The sequence below is a fragment of the Lontra canadensis genome, unplaced genomic scaffold (genome assembly GCF_010015895.1).
Source record: "Lontra canadensis isolate GAN:19392208 unplaced genomic scaffold, GSC_riverotter_1.0 scaffold43, whole genome shotgun sequence".
Taxonomy (NCBI): Eukaryota; Metazoa; Chordata; class Mammalia; order Carnivora; family Mustelidae; genus Lontra; species Lontra canadensis.
In genome coordinates, this window is record NW_022631037.1 from 2,906,708 (window position 1) to 2,928,374 (window position 21,667).

At 40.5% G+C, this 21,667-nt stretch overlaps 1 protein-coding gene across 7 annotated transcripts in view; it reads left to right on the top strand.

Annotated features, from left to right (window-relative positions):
- The window catches only part of TRIM37 (tripartite motif containing 37), a 186,689-nt gene that overhangs the window by 24,800 nt on the left and 140,222 nt on the right, over positions 1–21,667 (top strand). For 2 of the 7 annotated variants that reach the window (XM_032871919.1, XM_032871921.1), the window contains exon 1: positions 19,397–19,854. The exons of 4 other annotated variants lie outside the window; for them this stretch is intronic. In XM_032871919.1, coding sequence (XP_032727810.1) covers positions 19,834–19,854 — 21 coding nt within the window. In that variant the 5' untranslated portion in view covers positions 19,397–19,833. Of the gene's footprint in view, positions 1–19,396; positions 19,855–21,667 lie in introns of those variants that run through there. One more of the 7 variants, XM_032871924.1, reaches the window with a different exon arrangement.

A 21,667-nucleotide genomic window follows, 5' to 3' on the forward strand; every position in this document is an offset into this window, starting at 1 on the left:
TTGTAGTATTTTACATTCTTAGTTTGTTTTCCCATTGTAAAATATATGTGACATGAAATGTATCATTTTAACCATTTTTGAGTACACAGTTCAGTTATATTAATTACAGTCACATTGTTATGGAACCATCATGACCATCTCCAGAACTTTTTCATCCTTCCAAACTGAAATTCTGCCCCCATTAAACAATAACCCTCCATTCCCCACTCCCTTCAATCCCTGGCAACCATCATTCTACTCTCTTCTGTAGGAACTTGACTACTCTAGGTACTTCATCTAAGTGGAGTCATATATCTGTCTTTTTGTGGCTGGGTTATTTCATTTAATGTAATGTCCTCAATGTTCATCCATGGTGTAGCATGTATCATAATTTCCCTCCTTTTTAAGGCTGAATAATATTCCATGATATCTATCTATCTATTGATATCTCATTCTTAAAATCCATTTGCCTGTCAATGAACAGTTGGGTTGCTTCCATCTTCTGGGTATTATGTTTTTACATACTGGGTAGACGTTTATCTTTTTGAGTCCTTATTTTCAGTTCATATATATATATATATATATATATACACCTAGAGGTAGAATTGCTAGATCATATGGTAATTCTCTGTCAAGTTTTGAAGAACTTTAACTTCAAACACTTAAAATATTTATCCAGTAACTCCCTTTATTGTGTGTGACATTTAGGAAGAAAACCATGATCTTAATGTTTGTTGATTTCACTGACATAGTTCTAATGATTTTATATATATATAAAATATATATATAAACACCAAGGAACAGGAAAATAAACCACTTATACTAACTTCTAATAGCTCTACATGATGATAGTGGAAATAAATGCTCAATGAACATTGCTGTGTACCAACCACTATGATGTGTCTGTGTGTGTATATTCATATTCACATACATACATATAATTTTGTTTAGCTGCTTATCTTTATTATACTGTGATTTTGAATCTGTCAGTAGTTCTGCATAAAAGTCAACAATTTTACATAGAATCAGATATAAAGATACAGTAAATTACAGCTTCTGTTACTGTGTTCTTCACTTATAGAAAGATAATTTTATTTGCTTTTATAAACATTTTTCCTGTAGGTCTTTTAAATTTATAATACAACTAATGGCATGTTTCCTTTTATTTCTTTTAAAAGACTTAACTGTGTTGAGCTTTTTGCTCGCGTATTGGTTTTTCTTTTCTTTTTTATTTCATCGTATTTTTTTAAGATTTTATTTATTATTTTTATTTATTTTTTTCTGTTGCTCTTTGTAATCCTGAATTTTGCTCTTTTAAAAAAAAATTTTTTTTTCAGTGTTCCAAGATTCATTGTTTATGCACCACACCCAGTGTTCCATGCAATATGTGACCTTAATACCTACCACCAGGCTCACCCATCCCCCCACCCCACCTTTCCCAAATCCTCAGTTTGATTCTCAGAGTCCACAGACTCTCATGGTTCATCTGCCCCTCCAATTTCCCCCAATTCACTTTTCCTTTCCTTCTCCTAATGTCCTCCATGTTATTCCTTATGCTCCACAAGTGAGTGAAACCATATGATAATTGACTTTTTCTGCCTGACTTATTTCACTCAGCATAATCTCCTCCAGTCAGGGCCATATGTACCCCAGTGTTCATAGCAGCAATGTCCACAACTGCCAAACTGTGGAAAAAGCCAAGATGCCCTTCTACAGACGAATGGATAAAGATTTTATTTATTTGACAGAGAGAGAGAGAGCGAGAGTGAGCAAGCACAAGCAAGTGGGGGGCAGAGGGAGAGGGAGAAGCAGGCTCCCTATACACAGTAGGGAGCCCAATGTGGGGCTCGATCCCAGGACCCCGGGATCATGACCTGAAGGCAGACACTTAGTGAACTGAGCCACCCAGGCACTCCATATTGGTTTTTTCTTTTCCCTCATCATTAGCACTATCATTACCCAAGCACACTTGTATATTCTTATGACCTGTCATAAATGATCATCCACTTACAATAAACAAAACCCTAAAGGAATTGAAGTGTTATAGGCACAAAATTAAATAAAGTGCAGGTAGTTTACAAACACTGATAGAAGAACACTGTGGCTCCCAAGAAGACAATCACTCAGACAAAACACGCTATGTGCACAAAACTTTTTTCCTCTGTGTTATGGTGCTCAGTTGTAAAATCTAATTATCCTGAATTCATCATTGCCATATCAAGTTTATTAGATCCAGTTAATGTCACAACAATATGTTGTATAGTAATTGCCTAATTACCCTATCCTAACTCTTAGCTCTATGGCTGTTTATTCCTTATGCCTTGTTCACCAATCCTTTCTTTTCCTAGATTGGTGGATCCTGAAGGATTAGTATACTGCCTACATTTTTTTCTCTATGAATTTAGTTCTTGTCACTTTTTTTTTCCTATGAATTTGTGTTTGGGAATTCATCATTCTTCTGATTTATATGTATAAGTCTCTGGGAAATTCACAACTGAGCCTCATTCTAGTTACCTACAAGATCATTTATATTTGCATAATCTACTATCACCTCACAGCTGATCTCCTCTACCTTCATACCAATTTGCCTCCCAACTTTAAACTTTTATTTTTGTCAAATTAATTTTTGCAAATAATTTGAAAAGTCACAGAAGTATAAAGCATATAATGAATCAGTAATTCCTTGTTTCATACTTTACCATCCTCAGTTAGGTCACCACCTTATTTCAGCATTTTCTTGTATTTACCTTCATGTTTCTAAATAGTACGCTTGTGTTGGGGCACCTGGGTGGCTCAGTTGGTTAAGCGACTGCCTTCGGCTCAGGCCACGATCTTGGGGTCCTGGGGTTGAGTCCCACATCAGACTCCCTGCTCAGTGGAGGGCCTGCTTCTTCCTCTTCCACTCTCCCTACTTGTGCTGGCTTGCTCTCTCTGTGTGTCAAATTAAAAAAAAAAAGAAAAAATTATATGCTTGTGTTGCTATTCCCCTCCCCCCATCTGAAATTGATTTCCTGGATACTGGCTATTCTGGTTCAAATCTGAGATCTGCATTGTGACTTATGCAAATCAATTAACCTCTGTACTTAGTTTCCTTGTCCGTAAAATGGGGATAATACTATCTGCTCATAGATTGAAAGAGGATAAAATTAGTAATATATGTAATATATTTAGAACAGTTTGGTCCAGAGTATGCACTATATTTTAGCTGTTGTTGTTAAAATAACTTCTTGTTATGAAAGATAAAGATTAAATACTTTACTGCCCATACTTACCTCCATCTTCACAATTTCTTGCTATATCCATATTCAGTGTTTATATTATAATGACTTAGTCCACTTGGGGTGCTGTAACAAAATACCACAGATTATCTACCTTATAAGCAAACAGAAAGTTAGTTTCACAGTTCTGGAGGTCAGAAGTCTGTGATCGGGGTGCCAGCATAGATATTTTGGGCCCCTCTTCTGGGTCACAGACTTTCGGTTGTATTCATATAGCAGAAGATCTCTTCCATCAGAGTACCCATCTCATTTATGGTGGCTCTGCCCTCATGATCTAATCGCCTCCCAGACAACTCACCTCCCAATTACAAGAGATTTGGTTTCAACAAATGAATTTTATTTATTTATTTGATCACAAGCAGGGGGAGTGGCAGGCAGAGGGAGAGGGAGAAGCAGGCTCCCCACAGAGCAGTGGAGACAGATCTGGGGCTTGATCCCTGGATCCTGGGATAATGACCTGAGCCAAAGTCAGTCAGTTAACCATCTGAGCCACCCAGGCGCCCCTTAAAAAATTATTTTTGATAGGCATTTGGCTGGCTGAGTCAGAAGAGCATATGGCTCTTGATCTTGAGATAATGAGTTCAAGCCCCATGTTGGGTGTAGAGATTACTAAAAAAATAAACAAACTTCAAAGAAATTTTTTAAAAAAGGACTTTTGGAGAGACTCATTCAGACCATAGCAGTTATTACTCTGCAAATATTGCTTCTGTCAGTCATGTAATATACTATGTTTGCTTTTCCTTTTTTATACAGTTTGTTTTTCTGGAGCTAATAATTGTTTCTTTTTTCCCCTCCAGTTTGCTTAGTTTTTCTATGCATGTATCATTATTTCAGTTGGCCTTTTTAAAAAAGGACTTATTTATTTATTCAAGAAAGAGTGTGTGCAAGCCGAGGGAGGGGCAGGGAGAGAGGGGGAGAATCTCAAGCAGATTCCCGGCTGAGCACAGAGCCCAGTGTAGGACTTGATCTCAGGACTCAGATTATCATGACTTGAGCCAACATCAAGAGTCAGACGCTTAACTGACTGAGCCATGTAAGCACCCGAACCCCAGACTTCTCTAAAAAAACTGTAAAACTCTTGTCGATATTACCCAACATATCACATGATCCCTGAGTTTCATTTTCTTCCACGTCCCTCCCAGTGGTATCTGTGCTCTTGCTTATAGACTGCCTGGGGGGGGGGTGTTTCTGAGATTTCTTAACCATCATTTCAGTAATTCTCTTTGTTTTACTTCTGGTTTGGATCAAATGTCGTCTTTTTTCTTGGTTCATTTCCTTGATCAAGTGAAGCGTATCCTTTAGATGTTTCCTGAGGAAGAGTATACAAAAGGCTAAAACATTTTGAGATAAGGACTACTTGGAAATTTCTTTATTTAATCTTTATTTAATCTTTTAGTTGATGGATGGTTGGTTGAGTATGGAATTCCAGATGAGATTATTTTCTCTTAACTTTAACATCACTGTTGTGTGTGTGTATGTGTTTTAGCTTTCAGTGTTCCTGTTGAGAAGTTGATGCCATTCTAATTGTGTCTTCCTCCTTATTTTACCGCCCCCCCTTCCTGAACCCATCTCTCTTAGAACTTTTAGAATATTTTATGCTCATTTAATGGTTATGGTATAGATCTTCTCATGCATTTGAAATTTTATAACTTTACTTACCTTTTGTATTCATAAGAAAAGAATATTCAGAGGAAAACCTCTTTTATGTTTTTATCTCAGTGAGATATTGAGCCTCTTGGATCTATCCTCCATTTTTCTTATCTTTTCTTTCCTGTTTTCATTTTTGTGTTTCCTACCCCCATCTTCTAGGAGTTTTTTGGGACTGTATTTCTCAGTTTTTCTACTGTATTTCTTTCATCCAATACAATGTCTAGCATCTAGAAACATGATGGGAAATATAGCTCTGAAGGTCAGAGGATAGGTCTCAATATCATTGGGGTATACACTGAGTTGTAGGCATCTAATATACACATTCCTTTATATACCACGTGACATATTTGGTATCATTTGTTATTCCTTTGCTCACATCAGATATACCACTAAGATCTTTTAAATGTTTTCATGGGGTCTCTCTTTTGTCCCTGTCCTACTTCTATTGCTCATGCTATAGGTCTTGATCATCCCTTGCAGAATTATTTCAACAGTCTTATTTAGATTTTCCATCATCAGAAACTTAAAAATCTCCAAAGAAACAGGGAAAAGAGGACCATAAACGAAGTCTCTGCCACAGCCATGAGATAGGGCCCCTGAAGGATATAATCTGTAGAGTAGGAAGTTAACCAAGATAGTATAGTTTTATAGAAATCAAGAGTTCATTTTAAGAAGATAGGAACATGAAGGAAATAAGAGAGGCATAAGGAAGGGTATCAGAATTATATGCTATTTGGCAATCCTACCTTTTGATTGTTTACAATAATTTGGCAAAAGATACTAGTCTATGTAGTGTTAAATTAGGGAAGCGTATTATAAGACCTAGTAGGCTGGTGGAGATGGAGTGAGAAGAATAAAACTGATTTTGAAGCAACGACAGAGTCAAAAGGACTTAATTTCCTTCCAGCATAGGGAACATCTATTCATATTTGAAGTCTGTACACAGGGAGATATTGAGGGGTACCTGGCTGGCTCAGTTGGAGGAGCACATGAATTTTGATCTCAGGGTTGTGAGTTCAAGCCCCAGATTGGATGTAGAAATTACTAAAAAATATATAAAAACTTCAAAGAAAAACAAAAAGCTAAGGGAGATATTGAAAAGGTCATAGAAATATAGGAAATTGAAGGATCTGGAGGATTTGGGGACGAAACAACAATAATAGTGGTAGTGCTACAGGCAGAGCAAGGATCAGAATGTCCATAGGTGTTTTCCTTTTCTAGAGGAAAAGGCAGAAAGATGGAGTTTGTACTAGCTGTTTTCTGTTCGCTGTATAGTAGATGGTGAGGTCTTGTGTCGAGAAAGGGTGCATGGGAATTGGAGGGAGTCGAGAATGTTTGGAATAGTATTTTTTTTTTTTTTTTTAATATTTTATTCATTCATTTGACAGACAGAGATCACAAGCAGGCAGAGAAACAGGCAGAGCGAGAGGAGGAAGCAGGCTCCCCGCCGAGCAGAGAGCCCAATGCAGGGCTCGATCCCAGAACCCTGGGATCATGACCCGAGCTGAAGGCAGAGGCTTTAACCCACAGAGCCACCCAGGCGCCCTGTTTGGAATAGTATTATAGGGTTTGCTAAGGAACCATCTAGGAATGTAAATTACCAAGTGGTGGAAAGGACCCTTTACAAATGTCTCTTATGGAATAGTTTTTATTTATACTCTAAAATGAATTTGAAAAACCAATGCAACTTATAAAGTTGCTTGAATTGGCATGAATTTTGTACAGTGAGGTCAATTAATTGGTACTTCTACATACGTTAGCCCCATAACAGTATGTTTAAGAATTTTATAAGTAGTTTTAAATTGTCTTATTCTTTAAGAACAAATCAAAATATTTCCTTTACTCACCTTCTGAGTATTTAGAATTGTATTGTTAAAATACTGTGTAATTATTGTGAAATATGTATCAAATGTTATGTATCTTATGTGACTTTTTTTTTTCTAATGTGACCTTATTTGCTTATTTTAATATTTCTATTTTATGTGCATGTGTGGGTTATTTCTGTACCTAAGCTTTAATTTCCTTGAGAATAGGATCTAGGTCTTATAATTCTTTTTTCCCCTCCTCCCATCCTCTGTTACAGAGTTCCATAATTAAATACAATGTTCACTTAAATGAATGGTAGAATTAAATGGATGGTGTTGTATTTATTTTAATTCTTAAGAGAAGCTTAATTTTTCCTTTTCACTATTTAATATATATATTATTTTTTTTCCTGATATAGAAAAATCCAGTTACACTCTTAAAGGAATTGTCAGCAATAAAGTCTCGATACCAAACTTTGCATGCACGCTTTAAACCAATTGCTGCAGAGCAGCAAGAGACTAAGAACCGCATTTGTGCTACTGTCAATAAGACTATGACCATGATACAAGAGCTACAAAAGCAAACAGACCTGGAGGTAATGCTCTCAATTAACAAGTTGGATTTGTAGAGTTTTTTTGTGTTGTTGTTGTTTTTAAAGATTTTATTTATTTATTTGTCAGAGAGAGCACACAAGCAGGGGAAGCAGCAGAGGGAGAGGGAGAAACAGGCTCCCCGCTGAGCAGGGAGCCTGAAACAGGAGTTGATCCCAGGATCCTGAGATCATGACCTGAGCCAAAGGCAGTCGCTTAACCAGTTGAGCCACCCAGGAGCCCCCGGATTTGTAGAGTTTTATTTATTTATTTTTTTTAAGATTTTATTTATTTATTTGACAGGGAGAGAGAGCCAGAGAGCACTAGCAGGAGAGAATGGCAGAGGGAGAAGGAGAAGCAGGCTCCCCAAATGAGCAGGGAGCCTGATGCAGGGCTCATCCCAGGACGTTGAGATGATGATCCGAGCCAAAGGCAGATGCCCAACTGACTGAGCCATCGAGGTATCCCAATTCTGAGTGTCTTTTTGAAAGATAAATCCCCATTAAATTTCATTTAGAGATTTAGCAGTCAGTTTGAACTGTTGATAGAAATGAGATTTTAAGCATGTGGGGGCACCTGAGTGTCTCAGTTGGTTAAGCATCTGACTTGCTCAGGTCATGATCTCAGGGTCCTGGGATTGAGCCCTATATCGAGCCCCACATCACATGGGGCTTCCTGCTCAACAGGAGTCTGCTTGTCTCTCTGCCCCTCCTCCCACTCATGTTCTCTCTCTCCCTCTTTCTCAAATAAATTAATGAAATCTTTTTAAAAAATTAAGAAAAATAAGCATGTGGACTTGACATAGTTAATAAAGAGGTGTGCTATCTTGGATGATGTAGTCATGTTAGAAGAGAAAACTTGGTAGTGTTTATTAAATCTACCAGTTTTGCAGTTCCTGTAAGAACTAGTAAAACTGAGAAATGTGGAAAGCATCTGTATCAGTGACTTTTTTAGTTCTCCTTTTTTAAATTGAGTTGGTGAGCTTGGGTAAGCATGACCTTCATTCTCTCCCTCCATCCCCCGTTCCCTTCTGATTTCAGGTAAAAATCCTTGTAATTGTGAGCCTCTATCACTGATTGTGTAAAACTCTTCAGATATGATGGAGAAAAATAAAAAAAACAAAAAACAAAAAACACAGTGTGAGCTGCCGGTCTAGACAGTATGATCTTAAATAGCCAAGAGAAGGATTTGGTAAAATTTGCGTTTACTACTAAGGCAAAGTTGAGGGCTTTCAAAAGAAAATACAGTGTGTATATGGTTGGAATCAGAGAGTAGAGCTTAATTATATGAACAAAAAATGGCCAATAGGTTTTTATTTTTGGTGTCAACTCAGATGAATTAACTGGGAATAGCTTCTTAGAGTGTTGTATTGAGGAACTGAGTCTGGGTATTGCACAAATGCAGTTAGGGGCAACATACATGGTTGGTTGGTTGGTTGGTTGGTTGGTTTATTTATTTATTTATTTGCCAACCCTGAACTATATTTGGTTTAAGCTACTTGAATTATGGGCTTGTAGTGAGAGTAAACCTTAAAGGTTCATTACTGAGGTTAATTTGGTCAATAATTCTTTATATTGCCAATGGCAGAAAAGAGAACAGTACCCAATTAAAAGTATAAAATGATACCTTAGATGTATCTCAGATGTTAGGTCTTGGGGAGATGAATAGTAGAGGAGGAAAGAGCAATTAAAAAGGGTACAGAGGGAATAGGAAGTAGGAATTTAAAACATTAAGGGTTTTATAATATGTAATATTACTAATATGTAAACTGCAAAAAAGTATGTATGTGATAACCTCTATAAACATAGCTCAAGTCACATACTCTTTGTGGTGGGTGATCAGAACCTGAAAATAGAAGCACATAACAAGGGGCGCCTGGGTGGCTCAGCAGGTTAAAGCCTCTGCCTTCGGCTCAGGTCATGATCCCAGGGTCCTGGGATTGAGCCCCACATCGGGCTCTCTGCTCACCAGGGAGCCTGCTTCTTCCTCTCTCTCTGCCTGCCTCTCTGCCTGCCTCTCTGCCTACTTGTGATCAGTGTCTGTCAAATAAATAAATAAAACCTTTAAAAGAAGCAAATAACAAATCTTGAGAAGAGACTGGGTGTAGTTCTGGATGTACATATTAACATATATTATATAGAAATCCATAAATTTATTGAAGCACAGGATAAATTTAGGTGAGTGAAAAAAGAGAAAAGTCCTATTTTGAATATTAACTAAAAATTGTCCCTCCTGGATACAATCAATAGAAGCTGTATTTCTGACTGAGATTTAAAAATGGTGCAGAAAATAGTTTTAATAGTGATAGAGGATTTCAATCATCTAAATATCTGTAAAGATCTTCATTCATTTAAAAGAAGTATCTGGGGGCGCCTGGGTGGCTCAGTGGGTTAAGCCGCTGCCTTCGGCTCAGGTCATGATCTCAGGGTCCTGGGATCGAGCTCCACATCGGGCTCTCTGCTCAGCAGGGAGCCTGCTTCCTCCTCTCTCTCTCTCTCTCTGCCTCTCCGTCTACTTGTGATCTGTGTCTGTCAAATAAATAAATAAAATCTTTAAAAAAAAAATAAATAAAAGAAGTATCTGTAAGGAGCAATAATTACATTGAAGGTAGAAAGCTAAGGGAGCTTTTACTTTGGATCACAGAATTACAAACAAGGAGAAATGACTGAAAGGTTGGATATAGACCTTGAAAAAGGAGATCATATTTTAGATTCAATTGATAGCCATGTTGGGGAATGTTGGATATAATGGATCTTGTACATACTACTTTAAAAATGAGACAGTAGAAAGCTTAGAGGAATTTTCATAATCAAAATGTGGAAGAAAAGGGAATGCCATCTCTAGAGAGTTGTATAACCAGAAATAGTTCTATAAGACCAGAGTTGTGTTTTTTTTTTTTAAGATTGATTTATTTATTTGAGAGAGAGAGAGCAAGCACACAGAGGGAGAGGGAGGAGCAGACTCCCCACTGAGTAGGGAGCCCAAAGCGCCATTTGATCCCAGGACCCTAGGATCATGACCCGAGCCAAAGGCAGATGCTTAACTAACTGAGCCACCCAGGTACCGGAGCTCGGAGTTTAAAGGAGATGTAAGGTAGACCTCATAAAGGAAGTATAAAACAAGATGTATTAGTCATAGGGACAGAACTGTTAGAATACTTAAGAAAGCCAAAGGCTTAAGTCCAGGCTTCTGAAATTTTCTAAAATAACTAAAAGGCCCTTTAAATTATTTTGGGAACATGAAGAACAAAAAAGGGATAAGCCTATTTAGGGCAAATGGTGCTTTATTTATAGACAACAGAAAGGAAATAGAAAGTCAAGCTGTTCAGGTATTTTCTTGATATAATCTTTATCAAGGTGCATAGTTTTTCACTTGCAAGGATAGAAAATACATTTGAATTGATAATATTAAAAAATAGTACACGGGTTGATAATACTAAACAACAAATAGGGAGATGAGAACAGAAAAGGAGGTGAAATGAAGGGAATACGTATTTCCTTATCTTTTTAGTTAATATGAAGACATTAAAGTTTTTCTTTTTGAAGATTTATTTTAGAGAGCAAGAGACTATATGAGCAGGGGGAGGGGCAGAGGGAAAGCAGACTCCTTGCTGAGCTGGGAGAACCTTGCTGGGGTCTCCCTGCCCCCCTCCCCCCATCCCCCCTCTCAGGGAGATAATGACCTGAGCCAAAACTGAGTGGAATACTTAATGACTGAGCCACCTAGGTGGCCTAAGCTATTAAGGTTTAAATACACTTAATTATAAAGGTGACTGCCAAAAGACCAAAAAAAAAAAAAAAAAAAAAAGACTAGATTTGTTCCAGAATAAAAATTAACAAAACAAACGCCTAAAACAAATATAATTCAAAAGGCATTAAAAATAGAATGGTGTACCTGGATGCTGGGTGGTGCAGTCAGTTAAGCGTCCAACTCTTGGCTTAGGCTAAGGTTGTGATCTCGGGGTCATGAGACTGAGCACCCCCCCCCATTGGGCTCTGTATTGGGCATGGAGCCTGCTTAAGTTTCTCCACTACCCCTCTTGTGCATACTCTCTCTGTCAAAACAGACAAAGAATGTGTGATATTTCACTGATGCTCTAAAATATTTGTGTTAATGAAGAAAATTTTCTACAAGTTTTGGATTGGTTAATTCCTAGAAAAATTTTTTGAAAGTTTATGAAATGGAAGGTCTGAAATCCCTTGAACATTTATCACAAAGACAAACATGGACTCACAAAGTCTCTCCAGAACCATTTCCTGTTTTTGTTTTTGTTTTTTTTAAGATTATTTATTTATTTATTTGACAGGCAGAGAGGCCTGCAGAGAGAGTGGGGGAAACAGGCTCCCTGCTGAGCAGAGAGCCCTATGGGGGACTCAGGGCTCCATCCCAGGACCCTGAGATCATGACCTGAGCCGAAGATAGAGGCTTTTTTTTTTTTTTTTAATTTAAAATATTTTATTTATTTATTTGACAGAGAGAGAGATTACAAGTAGGCAGAGAGGCAGACAGAGAGAGAGGGGGAAGCAGGCTTCTTGCTGAGCAGAGAGCCCGATGTGGGGCTCGATCCCAGAACCCTGAGATCATAACCCTGGCCGAAGGCAGAGGCTTAACCTACTGAGCCACCCAGGTGCCCCGAAGATAGAGGCTTTAACCCACTGAACCACCCAGGCACCCCATCCTGTTTTTGAGATAGAAGAGGGACATTCTGTAACAATATGGGTTGCAGTAAGGCCCATGATTAGTTTTCATTTTATACATGTGAACATATTTGGTAAATGTTGGCTCGATTACCCAAACCAGCTGGGCAGCCCAGTTGCCACATGTGGCTACATAAATTAAAATGTAAAGTAATTAAATAAAATTAAAAATTCATTTCTTCATCTACTGATTAGACTGCACAGATACAGAATATTTTCCATATCACAGAAAGTTCTGGATAGCACTGCTCTAGAGATTCTTATTCTGTAGGTATGGTGTGTTCCAGATTTGGCAGTCTCTCTAGAGATGACCTATATAGTTAGGCAGAGTTTTAACTTTAATTCTTTCATGCTGCATCTCTAATAATTTCCCTGTTAACCCTTTATTTTAGCTAGCCTGTTGGTTATTGCTATGTGGAAGTCCTTTGTAAACTTCCTTTTGGCTTTTCTTTGCCCCTCTGCTTTTGTTCCTACCTGCTCTTGGTGGATACTGTCTGTGGGTAGTTTTCTCAGCATTTGTTCTCCCTTGCTGCCAGATAGGATACCGGCCTGGAGATGTGTGCTATCCCTCACCTGTGCCCAAGGCAAAGTTGGTGCTTTCCTCAGCTTCCTGGGGTGGTATCTGACTGGCAAGAGGAATGGATTTTCCTTTAACTAAAATTGGTTCAGGAATGGATTTGTAACTCATATGGCATGTGAGGAGGGAAAGTTTGGAAGTAGGAAGTTAGAGTTTCCTCTGAGAGACCTGTGGGAAGAAAAAATACTTCTTTTGAACATTGTGTATAGACATGATTCCTAGCACTGCTCGGGCCATTTTTCTAATCATCTGAGAATAAAGCCACCAGGCAAGGATATTAGATAAAGTGGAAAAAATGAGTCTTTAATTGAGCTGCTAAATAAACCAGTCCTGAAGTCTGCCCTTTTTCTGTATTTATTGTGCAGTAATAAATTTTATTATTAATCCATTTTGAAATGTGTTCCTGTTACTTGCAGCTAAAAACATCTCAATTATCCTTCAAAATTTAGCTCAAGTCTCCAATTTTGAGGAACTTCCAGACTATCTTTTTCACATTTCTTTTTCAAGATGCTTTTAGAATATGGCATTCAAATGTGACTTCTTTAGTTTTGTTAAACTACAGCCCTTAACAAGCCTGGTTGGGCCAAGTCTTCAAGTCACCCCATTTTGGGTGCTAAATTTATAAATGAGGAAGCTTTGGATGATCCCAGATTCCAGCCATACTAATCGTCCTTCTGCTACTAAGTCTTCCCAACTGAATTCCTCTTTGGACCATCAACAAGCCATCCCCACTGTGCCCTGCCTGAATTTCTGATCCCAATTCCATGAACATAATAAAATGGCTATTGTTTCATTAAAAAAAAAATTAAAAAATGACAATCCTTAAACTGTTTGGTCTTGTTTCTTCAACTTAATTGCAAGTTCTTTGAAAGCTCAGACATGAAAAGTACCTTGTATCTAGATAGCCAAATCTGTTTTTATCCCTGCCTTCCAAAATTTGTGCTCATAGACATAGTATGAGTTTATGGAAATATAAAAGTAGAAGTTAATTAAATTAAACATGTTTTAAAGATTTTGAAATATTTTGTCATTTGCTTTTTAGCTGTCACCACTGAGTAAAGAAGAGCAAACTGCGGCAGAACAATTAAAATCTTCCATGTCAGACTTATGAAGAAATGGACTTGCAAAAGGGAATTCTGATGAAGAAGAGATCCATTCCAGAAAGATTTAGGAAGATGTCTTGTTAGCACTTGATGACTAGAGGTGGGAGGATGGAGAAGAAGATTTGGTTGTGGTCACTGGATAATGATGCCTTTTACAAGAGAGGGAACTATAAGAAGGGCAGATATAGGAATAAAGTTTAGCCAAAAGGATGGAATGGGAATAAAGAGATTTAAAAATAAATATCACACGTAATTAGTCTTATAATTTCAAGCAAGGAAGTCACATAACTCTATTTTGCATCTATTTTTGTGTAGTTGGGATAACATGAATGTCCTGGCCTATTAAGAAAGGATATATGTACTATCAGATGTGAATGAGCATGCTTTGGAAACTAAAGGATAGAAAAAATATTTGTATTACATTATACATATATATATAATTTTATTTTGAAAATTTTGAGTATAGATAATGATCACATTATTTATGAGACTGCTAGTATGTAGCCTCTAGTCCTCCACAGAAGCTAACTTTGGTAATAATAAATGGGCTTTTCTGTGATAGCCTTACTTTTTTTCCTCTATTCCTTCTGCCTGCTAATGTTGAGCAACATGAACTGTGACTTCAAATATTGTTTTAGACTGTCTCTTTTGTATATCAACACTACCTTTGTTCTCCTTCAGCCTGTATTACTGTTAATTGTTCATTCTATATGGAAGCTAAGAAAGAGAAATCAGAGGATCACTGGCAACTGCTGCTTGCCAGTGTGTGTGTGTTTGTGTGAATTTCCCTATTCATTTTTAAATAACTCTTAGATAATTATTGGCAATAAGGTAATCTAGGGACAGATGTTAATCACAGGCTTATTTATACTAGCAGTACACACACATACCTAGCTAATGGCAGGTAAACAGGAAAATAATTCATGGTGTATCCATAAAATAAGAGGTGAAGCTGCCAATAACTTATTACTCTGGGAAATGCTGAAGTTATGTTAAATGGGAAGAGGGGAAGCAGAGATTTCAGTTTTATAATTAAGATTGGGCTTTGGAGTCTGAGATGTAAATAGCAGGTTTTAAATTCTAGCTATGGGATCCTGAGCAAATCACTTCTGTGTGTCAGGATGACTGGAAGCACAATGAATGGTAAAGTGTTTGAGTTTGATAATTAGTAATCCTTCAGTGAATATTTCTGTATATGTAATAAAAATGAGGCATTGAAAAGACTAGGAAAAATGCATCAAATATTCTGCAGGTTATAGAATTATATTTTCATGTAATTAAAAATTTGTTATCAGCATTTTATTTGCCCATTAACAAATTTGTAATAGGTGATAAACAGGGTTGGGAGAGTAGCTTCAGTTAAAATTGTACTGTGCAGTTTGAATATTTAAAGAACAGAAAACTCCTGTTTTTTAACTTACAGAGAAATAAGTCACACTTCAGTAACACATTTTCTTCAGTACTCCGGCAGTTAATATTAAGGAAGTTTTTATCCTGGAATGGCTCTGGGATGTGATGTTGATTAGTGGAATTAAAAAATAATAGTATCATACTACTATCATATCATAATACTAGTATTATAGTGTTAGGGTCCATGATCAAAGGAACGAGACTGATATAAAGCGAAAATCAAACAGATTTATTTCACGCCAAGCATCAAAAATCAAACTGACCGGTCAGGACTGTCTCTTACGAAAGGACGACGATGACGATTCCGACAAGGTCACTCCCAAGAAGGCCGCTCCGGACGAGGCTGCTCCCCAGATGAGGCTGCTCCCTAGTTGGAGCCGCTCCCAAGAAGAGGCGATGACAACAGCAATGATGACAGGGAGGACAACACCGATGACACAGATTCTGCTTCCCATGACGCCACTCTGACAAGGCTGCTCTGGTGAGGCTGCTCCCCAGACAAGGCTGCTCCCGCGAGGCCGCTCTGGAGGAAGCCTCTTCCCTGACAATGCTGCTTCCGCAGGGCCGTTCACCGAGAAGGCCTCTAACCTGACGAAGCCGCTCCCCGGAATGACACAGCTCCGGGGAGGCAGCGGCTCAGGGTTCCCCGGGAGGTTGCTGCTGTCTAGGCCGTTCCGGCGGCGTCGCTGCCAAGGGTCGCAGTGTGTGGGCGGGGCCGCTGGCGGCGCAGCCACTGGCACCTCAGTGTGCTGGCATCTTGGGGCCCCCACGTAGGGGTGCTGGTGGCGCGGGACCGCTGGCGGCATGGGACCGCTGGCGTCTGGACCTCCGGCAGCTTGTGGCCGCAGGCTCTCAGGTCCACAGGCGGCTCGGCTGCTGGCGGCTCCGCTGCTCCCTGCAGCGCCACTGCCGAAGCCGTGGTGTGGGGGCCACCGGTGGCTCAGGACCACTGGCGGCTCAGGTCCGCAGGCGGCTCAGGTCCACAGGCGGCTCGGCTGCTGGCGGTGCCGCTGCCGAAGCCGCCGTGTGGCCGGGCTGCTGGCGTGGGGGCCGCCGGTGGCTCAGGACCGCTGGCGGCTCGGGTCCACAGGCGGCTCAGCTGCTGGCGGCTCCGCTGCTGGCGGCTCTGCTGCTCCCCGCGGGGCTGCTGCCGAAGCCACGGTGTGGGAGGGGCTGCTGGCGTGGGGGCCGCCAGCGGATCGGGACCGCTGGCGGCTGAGGGCCCCGGTGGCGAAGGGCCACCGGCGGCACTTGCAGCTCTTACAAGAGCTGTTACAGCCCCTATAGTTCTTACAAGAGCTGTTACAGCTCTTCTTTTGCTCCTGCCGACTCTTCTGCTGCTGCTCACGCCGATTCTTCTTCTGCTGCTGCTCCCTCCGACTCAACCACCGACTCTTCTCCTTCTCCTCCTGCTTCTTCTTCTTCCTCTGACAGCTCTCCTTCTCCTTTCCGCCAGCCTCGCAGACCAACCTTTATGGGGGTGGTTGAGCCCCGCCCCTACACAGGTAGCCAATTGAACCCTAATTCACCCAGTGGATATACTCATGCCACACCGATTGGACGTCTTCACCCGGCCTGCCCCGCCCCTACTTCCGGGGTCCACAAGCTAGTTCCTCTCGGAGGGTTAGGCCCTTACAATAGCAAGTTCCTGGAGTTTTTCCTCTGTGACTTCCTTCACAGTTGTGTTTTAAATGTTGGTTCTTTCCCTCAGTCCCCTGAAAACTATTCTCTGTGTACTTCTCTATAATATTCATTAGCTTCCCGAGTTTCATTTATTGACTCTCTGTGGATGATTCCCAGATATAACTTCTTCCATTAGATCTAGATACAAATTTCCAATAAAAATGACTACCTGAATATTCAAATTGATCACGTCCCGAGTACTTGCTGATTTAATTTTGTCAGTGGGCACTGTTTTGTTACATGGAATTAAAAAGTTTGCATCCCTTTATCTTTTTTTTTTTAAGATTTTTATTTATTTATTTGACAGAGATCACAAGCAGGCAGAGAAGCAGGTAGAGAGAGAGAGAAAGGGAAGCAGGCTCCCCGCTAAGCAGAGAGCCCGATGTGGGGCTCGATCCCAGGATCCTGGGATCATGACCTGAGCTGAAGGCAGAGGCTTTAACCCACTGAGCCACCCAGGCGCCCGTCCTTTTATCTTCTTAGTCAATAAAATCTTTCTGAAATGTTCTGGGTATCCAACCTCCACTTTATCTTCACTTTTACTATCCTAATTTAGGTCTTTTATTTCTCACCTGGGTAATTATTTTCTATGTGACTATAGTGTTTTTAATGTCTTAAGTTGTAAGTAATACAAATTAATTTTATCTTTTAATACAAATTTAATTTTAGGAAATTAAAAAATACATGTCTATTCTCCAGAAATTATCTGCAGTCTCTTCAGATGTTTGTACATATATGCAAATTAAAAATAATTTTTTTTTTACAAAAATAAGTTGATACCATATGTGGTACTGCAGCTGCAATTAAGTTTTTTTATTATACATATATTTTGGATATTTTCATGACATACATCTGCTATTCTTTTGAACAGCTGTAATCAATATATGGATATACCATGATTTTTCCATTTGCTTATTGCTAGGTATTGATAGACTGTATAATAGACAAGTTAGATTTGTCCAGGTGTGGGTGGGGAAAGGCAGCTAGGTTGGCCCTTAAGGAATTCTGATGGAGCAAGATCACAGGTTTCCCAACTCCATGTGGTGGCTTAGCATCCTCCCTGGACTAAATTCTTTTTTGCTTAAATTAGCCAGAATCTGACTTTGTGGTTGCAACTGATGACCCCCAATTGTATAGGTTTTCCAGTTTTTCCATTATTATGAACTACTGCAATAAATCTAAACATTTTTGGGTTCTTGGGCAAATCTATTAGTAAAAATTTTTAAAATATTTATCACATGTAATAATTTGTCGTATTTTTTCACTTTTCATTACTCTTTGAATCTCAAGTACAATACTGTGGTCCACAAATTATTTATTATTTTTAAAAATTTGTTTTAAAGATTTTATTTATGTATTTGACAGAGAAATGGCGAGAGAAGGAACACAGGCAGGGGAAGAGGGAGAAGCAGGCTTCCCGCTGAGCAGGGAGCCAGCCAGGGGTCTCCATCCCAGGACACTAGGATCTTGATAGGAGCCGAAGGCAGGCGCTTAAGGACCTAGCCACCCAGGCGCCCCCAAATAATTTTTTTCTAATTGAGGTAAAATTCACGTAACAAGATTAACCATTACCCATTATTAAAGTGTACAGTTGAGGGAGTTTTAGTGCAGATGGTGGCACGCAAACATCACGACCATAAATAATTTCTAGTTAAAGACCTTTTCAGTCACAGATTAATCTTACTAAATTAAATCCCTGTCCATGCCTCGCATAGTATAAAGGGAACTGTTGCCCACTATTAGAAAGTCCAAATCTCTTGATACTTAAGAACTTTCAAGGTTATCGTTGGCTCTTTATATGTGCACTCTAGGTTGGATTAAGTGTAATAGTTTGCAATAAATCACAAAGGAAAAATTAAATACAAATTAAGAATTTGATATAAACCCTCTGTCTCACCTTCAATTCCTGCTATCTTTAGACCTCGCATGACAGAAAATTGTATAAAGAACACGCCAACATAGGAAAGCTGAACACAGTTCTTGCACTTTCCATAGTCCCATAGCTACAGCTCACCTAGGGCGGCAAGAGATGCAGTGTACAGCGGTGTGGATCTACCTCTAGGGTTTGTGGTTCTATTCCCCCAACCCTGAAATGAGAAACTACACCGCTCTAGGCTTCACAATCTGGAGCTCTGAGTCGGTGGGGCGGAAGTCTCAAAATCTAGAGCCCGGGCTTCCTTCCAGGGAAAGAACCACCAGACTCGAATCCTATCCACCACGGTTTCTTAAAGGTGAGGACCACAATCCACCTGGCCAAATCAGCGAGAGTGGCTGTTGAAGACGCTGATTTCGTGGAACAGCACCCTAGAATCACGGAGTCTGAATACCTAGGGGTGTGGCTGCGGAGTCAGCGTCCCACCACCACTCCAGGTGGTTCCAATCTTTGGCGCGCTAAATTTGAGACCGGTGGAGCACCGCCCTTCTCGGGAAGTGGGGCGTGGAGGGGCGACGCACGTATAAGCCGAAAGCTCTCCGCCGCCTGCGCCTAACTGAGGTCAAAGGCACGCATCGCTGCGGCGGCTAGCAGCCAAATCTCGTGTGCGCCCCCGCACCGCGGGAACTTGTCGCCCGCCTCTCTTCACTCCGCTCCCCTAACGCAGCGTCCTGCGCGCATGCGCAGTGCGCCTTCCCTCGCCGCCGCGCCTTCAGCTGCCCTGGTTACGGTTGGTGTTTGCGAATTCCCTGCAGCACCTTCTTCGCTGGAGACCAGCGCTGCTGGGCTCTAGCAGCAGTTCCTTACGCGCGCGCCCGCATCACGTGGTGCGAGGCTGCCTCGCGGTTGCTGGCGGGCGGCTTAGCGGTGAGGAGGGAGCTGTGGCCATCGCTCGCCTCTCCCACTGCGCCCTAGGGCGGGTGCGCGGATAAATATGGCGAAGTGGGGGTAGCTGGCGCCGAACCCGACGCGATGGGGCGCGCAGGTGGGACGGTCGTCGGAGCCCCCTGACGTGGACGCCGGGCTGTTCTTGTCGGCTATTTGACGGGGCGACCTCGGGCCGGCGCCCGGTAGGTCAGACCACTGACTCCGCGGGTCGCCGAGGGCCCAGCCGAGAGCCGGAGGCAATGGATGAACAGAGCGTGGAGGTGAGGCGGGTTGAGAAGGGTGGTGGTTAGTTTTCCCCCGCCACCCGCCGAGCGTTCTTCATTTGGGGCGCCCTGCCCCAGTCCTCTCTCTAGTAGGGCACCCCCACCCTGACGCTGCTGCTGTGGTGAAGGCTGGCCCAGTGCGAAGGACGTGGTGTTAGGTTTGCAGCCCTCCAGGTGCCTTGTTTCCGAGGTGGTGCTTATCCTGGCGTTTTCTGGATGTCTTCGCGCCGGTGTTCATTCCCAGAAGGTTTTTGCAAACTGCAGCCTGGGCAGAGCCAAAGTGCACATTCATTAGAAATGCCCTGCACTTGCTTCCAGTTCTTGCGAGTTCTTGGGGGATCCAAAACTCCCTCCAAATGGAATCATTCATTCCCTCCCACCGGTACATTTTGCAGACTTCTGTTATTATCCTTTTTGTGGTTTTCCAGAACAGCCTATTCTTTTATATCTCACGCTTTTGAGTTGTGATTTCAAATGGTTGGGATATTTACGTAAAGGCCGGGAACATAAAAGAAGATTGCTTACTGGACGTAATTTTTAAAATAATTGTCAAATTTTGAACCTTCTTAATACTGAATCTTCGCTTCTTAGTAAGCGGCAACTGTATTACTGGGCACTTCACTTGAAAGTAGTTCGCCTTATTGTCCATCCCCCTCCAGCGTCTGCATCTCACAGGTTCTTTCTTGTTTTGCAGAGTCATGATTAGACTCGTGAATAATTTTCTCCTTAATTCCTCATGCGAAAGTATTACAAAGGTTTTGTAGCGTTTTCTTGGTTTAGGAGAGTTTAATTCTTTTGGGATGGAGTAACAGTAAATGTGACTATGGTAAAAATAAACTTGAAATATACAATAACCTACATTTCATTCTGTTATTTTGTCAGTTACTTCCTAAATGGTTTCACCTGGGGCTTGCAAATAACACTGTTTCTTCTATTTACTTTATTCTTTAAAAAGCCTTCATGGGGCTACCACTCAGTAGGGGCAGAATCTCAGGCTCAAATAAGATGCTAATTGGTTGGAGCATCAGGGCAGAAAGCCAGATTTCTGTATTCTGAATTAGTTTCTCTCCTGGTCAAAGTATACTCCCATTAGGATATGTATCTTTTCTAAATTTTTTTTTTTTTTTTTAAATTTTAAAGGCAACTCAACACCCCTTAGGGAAATTGCAGGACAAATAAAAAGTTCATATTTTTCACTCATAGAGTTCAACTTTTTTTCTTTTGTCTTTTCTTTCTTTTTTTTTTTTTTTTTTAAGATTTTTTTTTATTTGAGAGAGAGAAAGAGAGCGAGCACACAAGCAAGGGGGAGCAGCAGAGGGAGAGGGAGAAGCAGGCTCCCGACTGAGCAGGGAGCTCAGTGGAGGGCTAGATCCCAGGACTCTGGGATCATGACCTGGGCCAGAGGTGGAGGCTTAACAGACTGAGCCACCCAGGTGCCCCCTGCCTTTATTTTTTTACTGTTTTGTATCATGAGCATTTTTTCTGTATCAAATAATTCAGGACGTATTTCTAGAGACTATTAAAGTCTATGTTAAGTGTCATAATTTTTTTAACTGTCATAATTTAATATTTTAAAATTTGGGCTACAGCACATTCTTGTCATTGTAATTTATGCCTTATTGGAAATATTTGTGCATAAGACTGTGTTTGCATTTCATGCCCTTTCCTTAGAATAGAACCATTGTGAAGCTTAGAAAAGAGAAAGCACTTTTTCCAGGAGATTTTCTGAGGCACACTGGATCTTGACTAACCCAAGTACTGATGTGGAATTTTTTGAAACAGATGATATCAACTCAAATAAATATAAACG